Source organism: Choloepus didactylus, chromosome 12, assembly GCF_015220235.1.
Source record: "Choloepus didactylus isolate mChoDid1 chromosome 12, mChoDid1.pri, whole genome shotgun sequence".
In the NCBI taxonomy this organism is placed as follows: domain Eukaryota; kingdom Metazoa; phylum Chordata; class Mammalia; order Pilosa; family Megalonychidae; genus Choloepus; species Choloepus didactylus.
The window spans coordinates 2,563,522-2,577,345 of NC_051318.1; the positions used below are offsets into that span (position 1 = coordinate 2,563,522).

The following is a 13,824-nucleotide window of genomic DNA, read 5'->3' on the forward strand; positions in this document are numbered from 1 at the left end:
GTGTTCAGTTCTGATCGGCTTGCTCCTTCACTATGGAAGTGGTGAGCATCTTCCCCTCACAGTCCTATCTAGGGTCTCAAGAGAGATGTGCTGAGATATCTTGAAAGAAGGCTTGAAGGGGGAGCTACGATGCAAGCACCATGTCTAGAATAAAGCAGTGGTCTACAGCAGAATTTCAAACATACGTCATACTTAATTCACCTGAAATCAATCCACATGTGGATTAATTTAAATGAAACTTAAAAGTAAAAAGTAAAATTTTATTGATAATGTTAAATATCCACTACCAGTTTTCACTAATTTAACTACCATGTCTACTACACTTTTATTTCTCCCAAAAATTTTTTGTGAAAAATTTCAAACATATGGAAAAAATAAAAGAAGTGTACAGTAACCCTCATATATCCATCACCACAATATTATGATTTAATATTTTATGGTATTTTATTAAATATCCATCCTTTTGTCTACCCCTGTATCCATTCATCAATCCATGCTAATTTTTGCTGCATTCAAATTAAGTTGTAGCACTGCTTTTTGTTTTTGAAGGGTGCAGAGATATAAAATTTTGACAAACTTCTGTACTCAAGATCTAGAACAGTGGGTGGCAAACTGTGTCCCCTAAACTGTATCTGGCCCTCCACCAGTTTTTCTAAATAGTTTCACAGGAGCACAGCATGGCCCTTTGTTCATTGCAAAACTTAAAGCATTTAAGCTCTAGCTCCATACTGAGTAAGTTAGTATGATGGGAGTTGTAGACTTTTAAAAATGCCCTTTCACAGATTGAGAACATTCCCTTCCAGTCCCACTTTGCTGAAATTTTTATCATGAATGGATATTGAATTTTGTCACATGCTCTTTCTACATCTTGAGATGATTATATGGTTTTTAAAAAATTTTGATATGGTATTTTATATGAATTTATAAGAATATTTATATTTTATTTTCATTGTAACCATTTCTGGAGATAGACCTTCATTTCCTTTTATACATTGATTGATTTTTAAATATTTAAATAAACTTGCATTCCTGGGAAAACCACTTGTTCATGCCATTATCATTTTTATATATCACTATATTCATTCATGTTTTGTTGAGTATTTTTGTGTATATTCATTACAGTTATTGATGTGTAGCTCTCATTACCTGTGATATTTTGCCTGATTATTGTGCTGAAGTGATAGATGCCTGTTAAACCTTTCTTCCTCTTGTATTGTTGTTAGAGTTTGATTAGCACTAGTGCTATTTCTTCCTTAAATGTTTGGTAGAATTCAAGAGTAAAGACAACGGGACCTGAATTTTTCTTTGTTGGAAGATTTTCAACTATTCATTTTCTTTACTAGATATAGTACTCTGCAGGTTATCCTATTTCTTCCTCAGTGAATTTGGAAGTTTGTGTATTTCCAGGAAAATATCCATTTAATATAGGTTGTGAAATATATGATTGAACTGTAAATTATATCCACTAAGCTGTACATTATATCCACTTGCTGTCCTTATACTATCTCTAAGATCTGTGTTGATGTACCTGCTTTCATTCCTGATATTGATCATTTATATCTTTTCTCATTTTTCTTGATTTGTGTGGTTCGATGTTTATCAATTTTACTGCTCATTTCAAAGATCTAGACTTTATTTTTATTGATTTCTCTACTCTTTTGTTTTAAATTTCCTTGATTTCTGCTCTTATTTTTGTTATTTTCTTCTACTTGTTTTGCACTTAATTTAATCTTTTTTTAGTATCATAGTCAAAGATGAGTTCATTGGTTTGCTTATTCTTTTCTAATAAAGCGCTTAAAGCTGTACATTCCCCTCTAGGCACTACTTTAGCTGTGTCTTATAAAGTTTTTTTATGTAGCATTTTCTTGTTAAATTTTCTGTTATTTCAAAATATTTTCTAATTACTCTTTGAGTTCTTCTTTGACCCAAGAGTTATTAGAAGTGTGCTGTTTCATTTCAAAATATTTGGGGATTTTCCAGGTATACTTTGTTGTTGATGTGATTTCTATTGTGATAAGAGAACGCGCTCTATATGACTTTGATTCCTATAAATATCTTGAGGCTTACTTTATGGGTCATAATATGGTCTATCTTGGTGATGTTCCGTGCTCTTGGGAGAAACGTGCACTGCTGTTGCCAGGTTGGGTGATAGTGTTGTTTGGGTCTTCTGTCGCCTTAATACATTTCATCTACGGGTTTTAATGATTACAGAGAGGAGTGAAGCCTCCAATTATAATTGTGCATTTGTCTGTTTCTTACTCCACAGCTCTCATATTAAGGCACCATGTGAGCTTCTTGCACATTTAGCATTGTTTGGTCTTCTTCGTGAATTAACCTTTTTAATCCTAATTTTATATCCCTCTACATCTGAGTAATGTTCCTTCCTCTGAAATCTACTTTCTCTCATAGAGCTGTTGTTTTATAGACAGCTGCTCGAATTGTCTTTCAATTCGTGTTTCAGAGTGTATCTTTGTTATTCTTTTACTTTTCACCCAGCATATGGTTGTGTCTTGCTTTCTTGCCCTACTTGACCAGATCTGTCTTTTAAATAGTGTGTTTTGACCATAGACCATTTTCATTCAGTGAAATTATTGATACTTGTAAATTTAAAAACTACCACATTACTATTGGCTCAATTTGCTCAATTAGTTCTTTGTGGCATTTTTTCTTTTTTTCTGCTTTTTCTCAGATTGAGTATTTTTATAACTCCATATTTATTTTCATTTATGGATCTTTAGTTATACATTTCAACATAATTTAAGATACCTCCTTAGGATTTACCACATAAAACTTTAATGTTCACCAAATAATTTTAAATGACATTAGCCTGTTTTCTGTAGTGTAAGAACCTTATAATAGTATGTGGTTATATATTTTACTTTTCCATAACATATTAACCTAAAATTCATTGCTACTATTTTTACTTTAGACAGTCAATTATCTGTTAGGGCTTTTCAAAATAAGAAAAAGAGTATTGATGTGTATTTTCATTTTAACCATTTCCAGAGATAGATCTTCATTTCTTTTGATAAATATAAATTTCTGTCTAGTATATGCCAGCTGCCTAAAAAAAGAATCATTTTAACATTTTTCATAGCCTGGATCTGATACTAATGAACTCTCTTAGCTATTGTTCGTCTGAAAAAGTATTTCATCTTCTTTTATGAGAGCATGTGCTTTGTATAGCTCTCTGGTTTGACGTATTTTTTTCTTTCAGCACTTAATGTTGTCACTCCATTGTATTCTGGCTTGCAGAGTCCCTGAGAAGGAGTGCACTCTCACTCTTAACTTTCTTCCTTTGCAATTTCTCTTGTTTAACCTCTTGACTGCCTTCAATATTTTTTCCTTATCCTTTGTTTATAAATAATTTAGGTATTATATATCATGGTGTGTGTGTGTGTGTGTGTGTGTGTGTGTGTATGTGTGTTTTGTAGGGGTATTTATTTTGCCTGGAGTTCTCTGAGCTTCTTGTTTCTGTGATTTAATATTTTTTATTATTTTTAAAAATTACTGATTGTTAGTATTTTTTCCTTTTCCATTTTTTCTCTTGCTTCTTCTGGGATTCCAATAACATGGATGTTAGTTCATTTCATATTGCCCCACACATCTTGAATGCTCTCTTTGCTCCTATTTGTTCTCTTTTTGTTTCAATTTCCGTAATCCTGTTGAACTTACCTTCATGTTCACTGATTCTTTACTTGGCTGAGCTCAGTCTACCAGTGGGCCCATTGGAGTTTTCCCTCAGCTCTGTTACCACTGTTTTAATTTTAGTATTCCCATCTTACCCTCTTAGATAGTTCCAGTCTCTGCTGAAATTACTCATTTTTTCAGGCATGCCATTCGTATTTTATTCTAAACCTAATCATTAGACTTATGTTCTATCCCTTTCTAATAGCTCCAACACTTGGGTGGCCTCTAAGTCCGTTGCTGTTGATTGTGTTGCCTGTTGACAGTGAGCTATTTATTCTTGCCTTTTTATGTGGACTCTGTTTGCAGAAGACTAAAGAAAGAGTTACGTGGCATTGATGCTTGAAGATGGACGTGCCCCTTCTGCTTGGTAGAGGGTTGAGGTGATCTCGTCAGGAATGGAGCTGGTGTGGGGTCTTGCTGTGGCTGTGGTCAGTTCATTGCCCTCCGCCCTCGTGCTCGGGGTGGGATGGAGGGGCCCACTCAGAGTTCCTGCTCCGTCTCATCGTGTGGCCTCCCCGTGCACCTGTGCCTCGGCGGGGGGGTCTCTAGTCACTGTCAGCTTGTCAGCCTGGCGCTGGGGTCCGCAGGGACCCTGTTGTCCTGGTCGGGGTCAGATGGGGTAGGCCTCCTCCACCTGGTGATGGTGACTGAGCCCTCTCCATGGTCCTCGGCCTCCTTCTCAAGCGGCCGAACGTGCCCCACTTTGCAGGTCCCAGGGCTGGGAAACCTCCAGCCGTGCTGCTCTAACCTCAGGCCCGGGTGGTTTCCTGCCTCTCCCCTCGGGCCGGCAGGTTTCGTTCACGGGGAGAGGAGCTGCAGAAGGCTTCCCGCCTGGCCCCCAGCCTTCGACTGTCCTGCCTGAGCAGCGGGTGGGTTAACTAGGAGAGAACGCGGGAAGGCCCCTTCCGTCCGTCCCCCAGGGGCCCTGTCCTCGCCTGCCTGCCCACACTCAGCCTTCAGAAATGCATTGAAGCGGCTTCTCTGAATTGTTCTTGCTCTTGCAGATGCCTCTCTTCCTCTTGCCTCAGTGAGCCAAGTGTCCCTACTTGGGAATTTCGGGAGCTCCCCAGGCTTCCCTGTGGCCTCAGCTTTCGGATGAGCTCAGGGAAAGTTATTGCTTTGTAATTCATCTGACTTTTTCTTGTTTTTGTGTAGGGGCAATACTCTTTCCAACTTTCTACATCCTTCAACAGACATGGAACTCTGTATATATTTTATATTACAGACTATCATTTGTATCTTAAAGGAGTCTCATTGTTTGCATGTATTAATATAGTTATAATGGTATATTTATACTTCTAATATTTCCTGGTTCTCTGATACTTTGACATCTCTCTCATCATTAGGCTTTAAAAATAGCTTTATAAAATTTTTATAAGATTATAGAAATAAAATGGTGGTCTACCATGATATTTTATAAATACCTCATATAATTTGAAAATAAGACATTTCTTATTAAAAATGTGACCATAATAAAGGAAAGGGATTTATGTTTTCTCTGGAAATAGCTTTAAAACTATTGCCAGATATAAAATCTTCTAATGAGTTATCATGAATTTTATAACTATCCTTTCTCCAGAACTGAAATCAGCTCTCTACATATGCTAATTGGTTACAGAAATATGAGGTACCCTGCTTAATTTTTTGAAGCCAGTTATGTTCACTAGATACACTGTTTTTCATGAATCTTCGAATCATTTTGACTAGGGAGGAAACTATCTTAAGGTGTATGTTTACAAGGAAATGGCATGATATTTTCCACAAGAGAAATATATAGTTTTAGAGGAATTGCAGTTGGATTCAAAAGTTGCACATTCTTATGAAATTATCAAGCTAATAAAAGAGGGTGAGGCTCCACTACCAGCTTCCTCTCCACCTAGCTGAGGGTCCTCCCGAAAGTTTTAAACTTGGCTGGGACTCAGTATTCTTACCTATAAAAACAGATGTTGCAACTAGGGTAACTACGTGGTCACCAGCAGCTTCAAGATTCTGTAACTCCTGAATTGTCTTCTTTTAGTGATTGGATGGAAATCACACTTACAGTGACTGTTTCTGTCATTGCAGGTTTTATATGGGGAGAAATTAAGCAAATGTGGGATGGTGGACTGCAAGATTACATCCACGATTGGTGGAACCTAATGGATTTTGTGATGAACTCCTTATATTTAGCAACGATCTCCTTGAAAATTGTTGCTTTTGTAAAGGTAACTATTATTTTAACTATTATTTACGTTTCAGTAAAGCATGAGTTCTTACCATTCTTGATATAAATTTGATCACTCATAATTTTTTAATAAAGTTACCTAAGGCTTAACCGATCTGTGATATTAATCATCTCTTAACTTTATTGATAAATGGATTTGTATAAAATGCATGGACAATATTTAATTTATAGTCATAAAATGACTTCTAGTGAGCATTTAAAAGAAGTTGTCACCCAGTTTTCTTGCATCTAAATTGAACAGTCCCTCAAAATTATCCACAATAGCTGCTCTAGTTTCTAATCTTTTCCATTTCTCAAGAAATTCTATCTGAAACACTTTAAATTTTGGCAACTAAAATACCTAGTTTTGTCGGTTAAAGCTAATAGATAAAATTTCATAAAGAGATCAAAATACTACTCTTTGAAGGCACTGAAATTATTACTTCAGTTTAAACTGAAACAGTGTGATATAATTAGAGCAGAATATAATTTCTTTCTCCTCATCCCATTCAATGTGACAGGGCCTGAAATCTCACCCGCTACTCCCCCAGATTTCATACAGCATCAATCTTACCCAAACTGCATGATTTACATAAAATATTTTCATTCTGCAGTGACAGTTGGGATTGTTTTGCACTTTGGGGGACTCGTTACAAACCAAAGTAGTGTTTTCTCTCTCTTCCTACCTTCTTTTTCTTTTCTCCTTTTAAAAAAAAAATTGTTTCAAAATGGTAAGTGACTTAGCAAAAACGAAGAGTATCTAATTCCTGAGTTAGGAAGCATGAGGTGAGTGAAACCATCTTGTCCCTGGTAGATAGTGTTTCAGGTGGGAGCCCCAAGTCCTCGGGGTGATGCTGGGGGGCACTGGGTTCACCTGCTGTGGCTCAGGTGGGAGCCCCGAGTCCTCGGGGTGATGCTGATGAGCTGCAGGGCCTGCCTCCTGCCTGGGGGTGCAGAACCAACACCCAGCCCTGGTTCTTTTTGGCCAAGCCATGGGTCTGGACCAAAACTGTCAGCCCACAAAAAGGAAAGTGTTTGTGCTTGGTCTCTCCGGAGGGAGCACCTTTTATAGGAGTCTCACCAGAGGAGCTGTCCTTGCTCAATTATCCATCCTTTGGCCATTCACCCACCCTGAAAGGATATATTGGAAAACACACACAAAAGGCCCTTCTAACAAAGGCCACAGTTGAGTTTGGGCTCTGAATCCACACTTGATGTGTAGATATTTGAATTTTACATGAATGCAACAGCATATTAGTGTACAGGCAAAGACAGAGCATAAACATATATATGACTTCAATATTCTCCTCCTTATGTACAAGATTTTGTGGCACTTCTTTGAATATCTTGATTCATTAGCATTTTACAGCCCATGGACTGTGGATGTCTTTTTAATTTGTTCCTGGTTTTCAAGAGGAAGCTTTGTCAGTCCTTTCCTCCTCTCTCTCTGTATGAACAATTAATCTTGAGCGTGCTGATGCCTGGGGCACGATTATAAAATGTTGCTTCACTTTCATAAGAACTAGCTGCATCTTTTGCCTCAATATCACCCAGCCTCTTTTCCATATGTAGCGTGTGTCCCTGTTATTTATCTTCAGCCATTTGGCAGAAATGATTAAATCCCCATGCTTCCTCCACTGTTATTTAAGTAATACTTTCAAAGATCAAAATTATTATGAGTAAGAATATTTGTTTTAACAGTCATGATGAACTTTTTCATGCACCATTCTTCTAAGCAGTTCTAAGTAAATATGTCTTATTGATTCCACCCATTCATATCAGCCAGAAATACTGTTGTTCCATCTCATAAATGGTGTAACTGTACTACAGTCACTGAACTATGGGATTGTCTAAGGTATTCTTTGGTTCTGTGGCAGAAAGCTGTAGAGTTTGGATGCTGATTATCGATCTAGTATTATGTACAGCAGAGGAAAATCATTTGTCATCTTGTTGTCTTTCACTACTTAACCATCTAACAATGTGTGGAAAGGGAAAGGTGTTGCTTTCCAAATCACACCTTAAAACCAGTTTTGGTATCCAATTCAATCTCATATGGCAAATATTTTCATTTTATGTCAATTTAATCATTTCTCATCTCGGTTGTTTACTTGACTGTTCAAGTATGCACTGGAGACCATAGAGGACATAAAGATGAACTAGCTCAGATGTTCCTGCATTCCAGCAACTTATGATGGAAATATCACAATCCAATTCATCCTTCCCCCTTAAAACTTCTGCTCTGCCTTTGTGATCGGGTCCCCACTTCCTCTCAGATGACCCCCTCCTCCCACCCCTCCTGTCCTCCAGCTCTCGCAGGCAGCGAGTGTCCCCCCAGGTCAGCCCCTTCTTGAGCACCCATTTGCAGGCGGCTGTGGTTCCTCTGCCCCCAGTGCTTGCTGAACTCGTATCGTATGTAACGCAGTTTAGATGTCCGGCCTCTGAAACTGAGTTAGACAGCGCTCTCTACATGGGGAACCGACAGGTAATTCACGGACACCGGAACATGAGTACTCTATTAGCTAGGTCCGCAGAGGGGAGACGTTCTCTTGAAAAAGAATCTGAGTAGAAATGAAGACTTGGGGCAAAACTTGAGAGCAAGGGGAAACCAGGGGTGGATAGTGCCAGGGGCAGGAGGTGCTTGGGGGGGCTCCTGATCCCCCATCAAGTTCACCTTGCAGCAGGGACCTGCCGGCAGGATCCCAGGGTTCCCATGACTGTGGTCAGAAAGGGCTTCTCGAGGGCAGTCTGTCTGCATGCTAACACGTGGCAGGGACCGTGCCATCACGTCCTTTGTGAGCCGTGGAGCTGAAGCAGTGCCCGACGCAGCCAGACGCTCGAAATGTACTTCACAAATCAAAACAACACGCAAAGGAATTTAAGTTCATTCTAGGCAGGGGCCCAGTGCTCGTGCGAAGGCCAGGAGGTGAGGCTGTGGGGCTAGGCAAGCGGGGGGTTGCAGGCTTTGAAGGCTTTCGCTGGAGCCCCAGGCACCTAAGGGGACAAGTGGCAGGGAGATCACCGGGCAGGCGGGACCCAGATTCCAGAGGGAGCCTGCTGGGGAGTGTCCTCTCCGTGCAATTCAGAGTCACTGCTGGGTGTAAGCAAGATGCAGCACCATCTGATGACTGAGATCAGGCTCATGGCAGAAAGAGCAATCAGGAGGCAGTTAAAATAACCTCTGAGAGAAAGAGGGGCTGATTTAAGGCAGGGTATGGATAACATTTGGGTTTTGACGCTAAGATTTGGAAGAGAAGCTTCCAGAATGAATCCCAGATGCTAGCTCGGGTGCCTTGTTGCCTTTCGCCGAGATCAGAAACCGTGAACAGAGGAAGAGCTGGGGGAGGAAGAGTTGGGGAGCCCCATGTTTGGCCCATGGGTTGAGATGCCCATGAGATGTTCAGCTGGAAAAGTTGGTGAGGCAGAAGAAAGTGAAACATAGCGGCAAAGAGAAGTGCGTGCTGTGGGACTGGGTCATTTGCACGTGGACGGCTGAGGTCAGGGCGGGGGAGAAGCGGGGAAGAGGCTGGGAAGGGGCAGCCCCCGAGGCGCGGGGAGCAGGACGGGCCCACGTTGGGCAGCGCACCGGTGGGCGGAAGGGAAGGCGAAGGGAACGCAGATCCTATAAGCAATCATTAGTTTTTAAAATTTCAAGTTAATCTGTTAGCTCCTAACAATAAGTGCAGAAACTACATTTTATGACTGAAGAAGTACAATTATTCTCTGGAAATTCCCAGAATACCATGGTTGCCAGAATTTAAAAGTCCCCTTGTAAAACAAGGCCTCTATTTAAAATATACATGGAAACTGCAGGAGAAAGATTAAAAAGCAGAAGTCAAAAGAATGAAATCAAATGATACTAAATTTGTATTGCTTCATTCATTTATTTTATACTGATAGGAAACAAAAAGTTTCAAATCAGGGAGCAGGCTAATTATTTATTTATATGTCAGCTTCAGCCCCGATACCCCACTCTGATCCCTCACGCAGTGAAGGGAGGAGAGCCCGAGGAGGCCGGGGGGATGGGGGCCTGCACCCCAGGAGGGAGCTCTCCCGAGGAGGCCGGGGGGGACGGGGGCCTGCACCCCAGGAGGGAGCTCTCCCGAGGAGGCCGGGGGGGACGGGGGCCTGCACCCCAGGAGGGAGCTCTCCCGCGGAGGCCGGGGGGGACGGGGGCCTGCACCCCAGGAGGGAGCTCTCCCGAGGAGGCCGGGGGGACGGGGGCCTGCACCCCGGAGGGAGCTCTCCCGAGGAGGCCGAGGGGACGGGGGCCTGCACCCCGGAGGGAGCTCTCCCGAGGAGGCCAGGGGGACGGGGGCCTGCACCCCGGAGGGAGCCCTGGCATGGTGCATTCAGAACTCGTGTGGTGCAGCTGAGCCAGCTGGCTGCCTGCCCCTCTGGGGACAAGAAAGACCGTCTCTGGGACATGGAATGTCCTGGGCTTGTTGTCCTCAGAGTGTAGTCAGCCGCGGAGGCCCTTGGACCCCCAGGAGCCCTCTGTCGTGAACTTCCCCGGCCATGTGCCCTTCAAACCGCCCTTTGCGCAGTGCCAGCGAGCTGGGGCCTGCAGAACCGTGGACGCTTCCAGGCAGCCTTGACCCGCTCAGTTCCCGCCAGTGCTGGACTCGGAAGCAGACTTGGGTGATTGTCCTGGGGCAGCATCCAGCCATCCTGAGGTGTAAAAAGGTGTAAAACGGAAACCCTTCGCCGGGAAGGCTCTCAGCAGGGCCCGGCCTCAGCCCCGCTGCAAGGAAGGCTGCTCCCCCAGCTGCCCCGAGCCAGCCAGGCACGGTGTTGCCAGGCCTGCACCGGAGCAGGGGCGCAGAGGACCCCCAGAGCTTGGCAACCTAGGATAAAGGAAGCGTGGCTCCCCACAGTGCGTTGTTTTAATAAGCCAGGGCGTCTTCATTGGCTGTGGCCTTCCTCCTTCTGGGGCCACGAACACCTGGCGGGAGAGAAGGTTTCTCAACCCCCTCCATATGCACCTGCACTCGGTGTTAGGAGAAGGGCAAAGAAAAGGGCTGCGCCCAGAAGATGCTTCTTAAGGCTCCATGTTCTGAGCAGGTTTTGATACAGTCTCAAGCCAATTAGGCAAAAAGGGGAACTGTGGGATCAGACAACAGGGGGAGCCGATCCCCACTTACACAGTGTCAGCAAGGAGGGAGCTGAGCGAGGGAGGAAAAGGTGGGTCACAGATGGGGGCTGTGGGCAGGGGTCAGGCCCCTTTCTGTACCCCAGACCGCCATGCTGTAACTGTCATAATGCATCAGAAAGACATGTTAAATTTTTTTCTGCATCTTCAAACTAATTATTTTATGGTAAAGCTCTGCATGGGAATGTTGAAACACAGTTATCAGGAATTAAAAATAGAAAATAATTTCCCTGTAGTTCAAATGTGGTTGTTTCAAATTGTCAGTCATACAAGGATCTGTGTGTTGAATGAAATCAGGAGCTTGTGGCGTATTTTTCTCTCCAGAGAGATTAAAAAAATACTTTTAGTTTCAAAGAGAATTAATTAATTAACATTTGTAAAGGTCTTTGGTGTTAAAGGCAATATAAGAAGAAAGAAAATATTCTGATGGGACTCACAGAAGCAGAACTATTTTTTTTCTGACATTATCATTAGGAAAAATAAGCCATTGTCTAGACATATTTTTTAGTGATATGTATGAAGAAGAATAGAATTCAATTTATTGTTCAGTTCTTAGGCAGGTTTAATCACAGGTTTGGCTATGCAATACTTCAGAGAGTATGTCCTTTATAATACAGAATACAAATTTACCTCAGTAGTACAAGGGATAAATTTCATTGAGCTCTTTCTATGGTTCAGTATCAAAATAATTCAAGACTGCCATTTTAATTAGCTATCTTAACTTTTAACATAATTGCTGATCAAAGTTTAATGTAAAAATATTTTTCAAGTCATGTATTTTATCTAATCAAGAAGGTGCAGATAAATACTGCATTTTTTCACATTAAATATTAAAAATTAGCAATAAATCGATTGCCAAGACCATTTCAGAGTTAGGTTTTATTTACAAGCAGGATATAATGGAGAAAAACACTGAGAGTTATGCCCTTTTGGTCGTTCCTACTTCGTCTCATTTGTCTCCTACTTGTATTCCCCCAGAACAGACAAGTGTGTCAGTCTAAATTGGGCCATTGATTATTTTGTTAAAAAGTTAATAGTTTTCCTTTATAATGTAGCTGTCTTTGCTAACGTGCCATGTCATATTTTCCAGATATAAGATCGACGTGCTTTTTTTCTTACATATTTCCTTTTGTTCTTTTAAATTCCACTGGAAAATAAGTTTGAGAACAGACAATCCACAAATTAGTACAGATGACAAGTGACAAAGACAGGCTGAGTCACGTTGGTTACTCAGCTGGTTACTTTGCTGATAAACTGCAAAGCACTTTAATGAGTTTCGTTTTGGCGGAGGCTAATATTTCTGCCGCCATCCTGGAGAACGCTGCCCCGACGACATCCTCTGGCTGATGTGCCCGAGAGAGCGTCCCGGGCGGAGTGTGGCACGTTCCCGCACGCGTTGGTTTACTCTCCTTCTCTTCTCCGTTCCTCAGTACAGTGCTCTCAACCCCCGCGAGTCCTGGGACATGTGGCACCCCACGCTGGTGGCAGAGGCTCTCTTCGCCATCGCAAACATCTTCAGCTCGCTGCGCCTGATCTCGCTGTTCACCGCCAACTCTCACCTGGGGCCCCTGCAGATCTCCCTGGGAAGGATGCTCTTGGACATCTTGAAGTTTCTGTTCATCTACTGCCTCGTGCTGCTGGCGTTTGCAAACGGCCTGAATCAACTGTACTTCTATTACGAAGAAACGAAGGGGTTAAACTGCAAAGGCATACGGTGCGAAAAGCAGAACAACGCGTTCTCAACGTAAGTCAGACTGGCATTTCTGTTGGCAACTTCAGGCAGAAATTAGAGTGCGTTATCTTTATGAATTTAAAAAAATCCATGGCAAATGGTTGGAAAGAAAATGGGAAATTAAAATTATGACTAACGCAGAATGCAGAATTAATGTGGCTTTGCATATAAATGAATCCTTTTGACTTTAAGAAATTTCAGGGCATTTATTTTAAGTTTTAGTAAATGGTCCCTTCTTTTAAATGACCTCATAAAAAGGAAAGCTACGTATATCCTTTTCACATGTGGAATAAAAAAAAACAAAACATATACATCACCCTGGTTTACAAGCACATTGCAAGATAGAATATGTGTAAAAGCAATCATGTAAGAAAATCCAAATCCTTCCCCATCTTCTCTCAGGCGTTTTCGGGGCACTAGAGGTCCCTCTCCTTCATTCTCCTTCATTCTCTGGTTTCCCACACAACAACCCAAGCATCTGAAAATAATCCAAATGGGAACCCGGCACCAACCTAGGCCATGGTATAATATTCCAGGCAGCTCGGCACCCTATGCCGGACACGCCAGGGGCCCGGCGCCGCTCCCGGAGTGTCCCCATTGGGTCCAGCCATCGGGCTCTGACTCTGCACCGGTCGCCCATCAGCCTGCCCAGAACCCATCTCTACATACCTGTGCTCGTCTCCTTCCCTCCGGGATGGCAGATGGGTAACTTGGCAGATGGGTCGAAAAATTACATAATCCATAGTAACCACAAGGAGAAACTAAGGCCTTTTTTTTAAGTGACTTACAAGCCTGATTTCCTTTGTGGTCTGGGATAGACTTTTTTGTAATACAAGAGAGTGCAAGAACTTCTCCAGTGGGAGGAAGTCAGTAATTGCACGTAAACTAAATCACTTATGGCTAAAAATGCTCTTGCTGGTTTAATTCAGCATCTGGCTCATCTTTGATCCCATTGTGTGGACTCCGCTTTCGTCAGTCAACTTGTGTATTTGTGCCTAGCACTTTACTCCCGGCCTTAGCTGTCTCAAGTCCCGTGGATTTGATACAGAC

The 13,824-nt window shown here is 42.3% G+C and overlaps 1 protein-coding gene across 4 annotated transcripts in view; it reads left to right on the top strand.

Annotated features, from left to right (window-relative positions):
• TRPC4 (transient receptor potential cation channel subfamily C member 4) overlaps positions 1–13,824 on the top strand; it is a 233,831-nt gene that overhangs the window by 197,978 nt on the left and 22,029 nt on the right. For all 4 annotated transcript variants that reach the window (XM_037800477.1, XM_037800479.1, XM_037800478.1 and 1 more), the window contains 2 exons: positions 5,755–5,894; positions 12,473–12,786. In XM_037800477.1, coding sequence (XP_037656405.1) covers positions 5,755–5,894; positions 12,473–12,786 — 454 coding nt within the window. The remainder of the gene's footprint in view (positions 1–5,754; positions 5,895–12,472; positions 12,787–13,824) is intronic.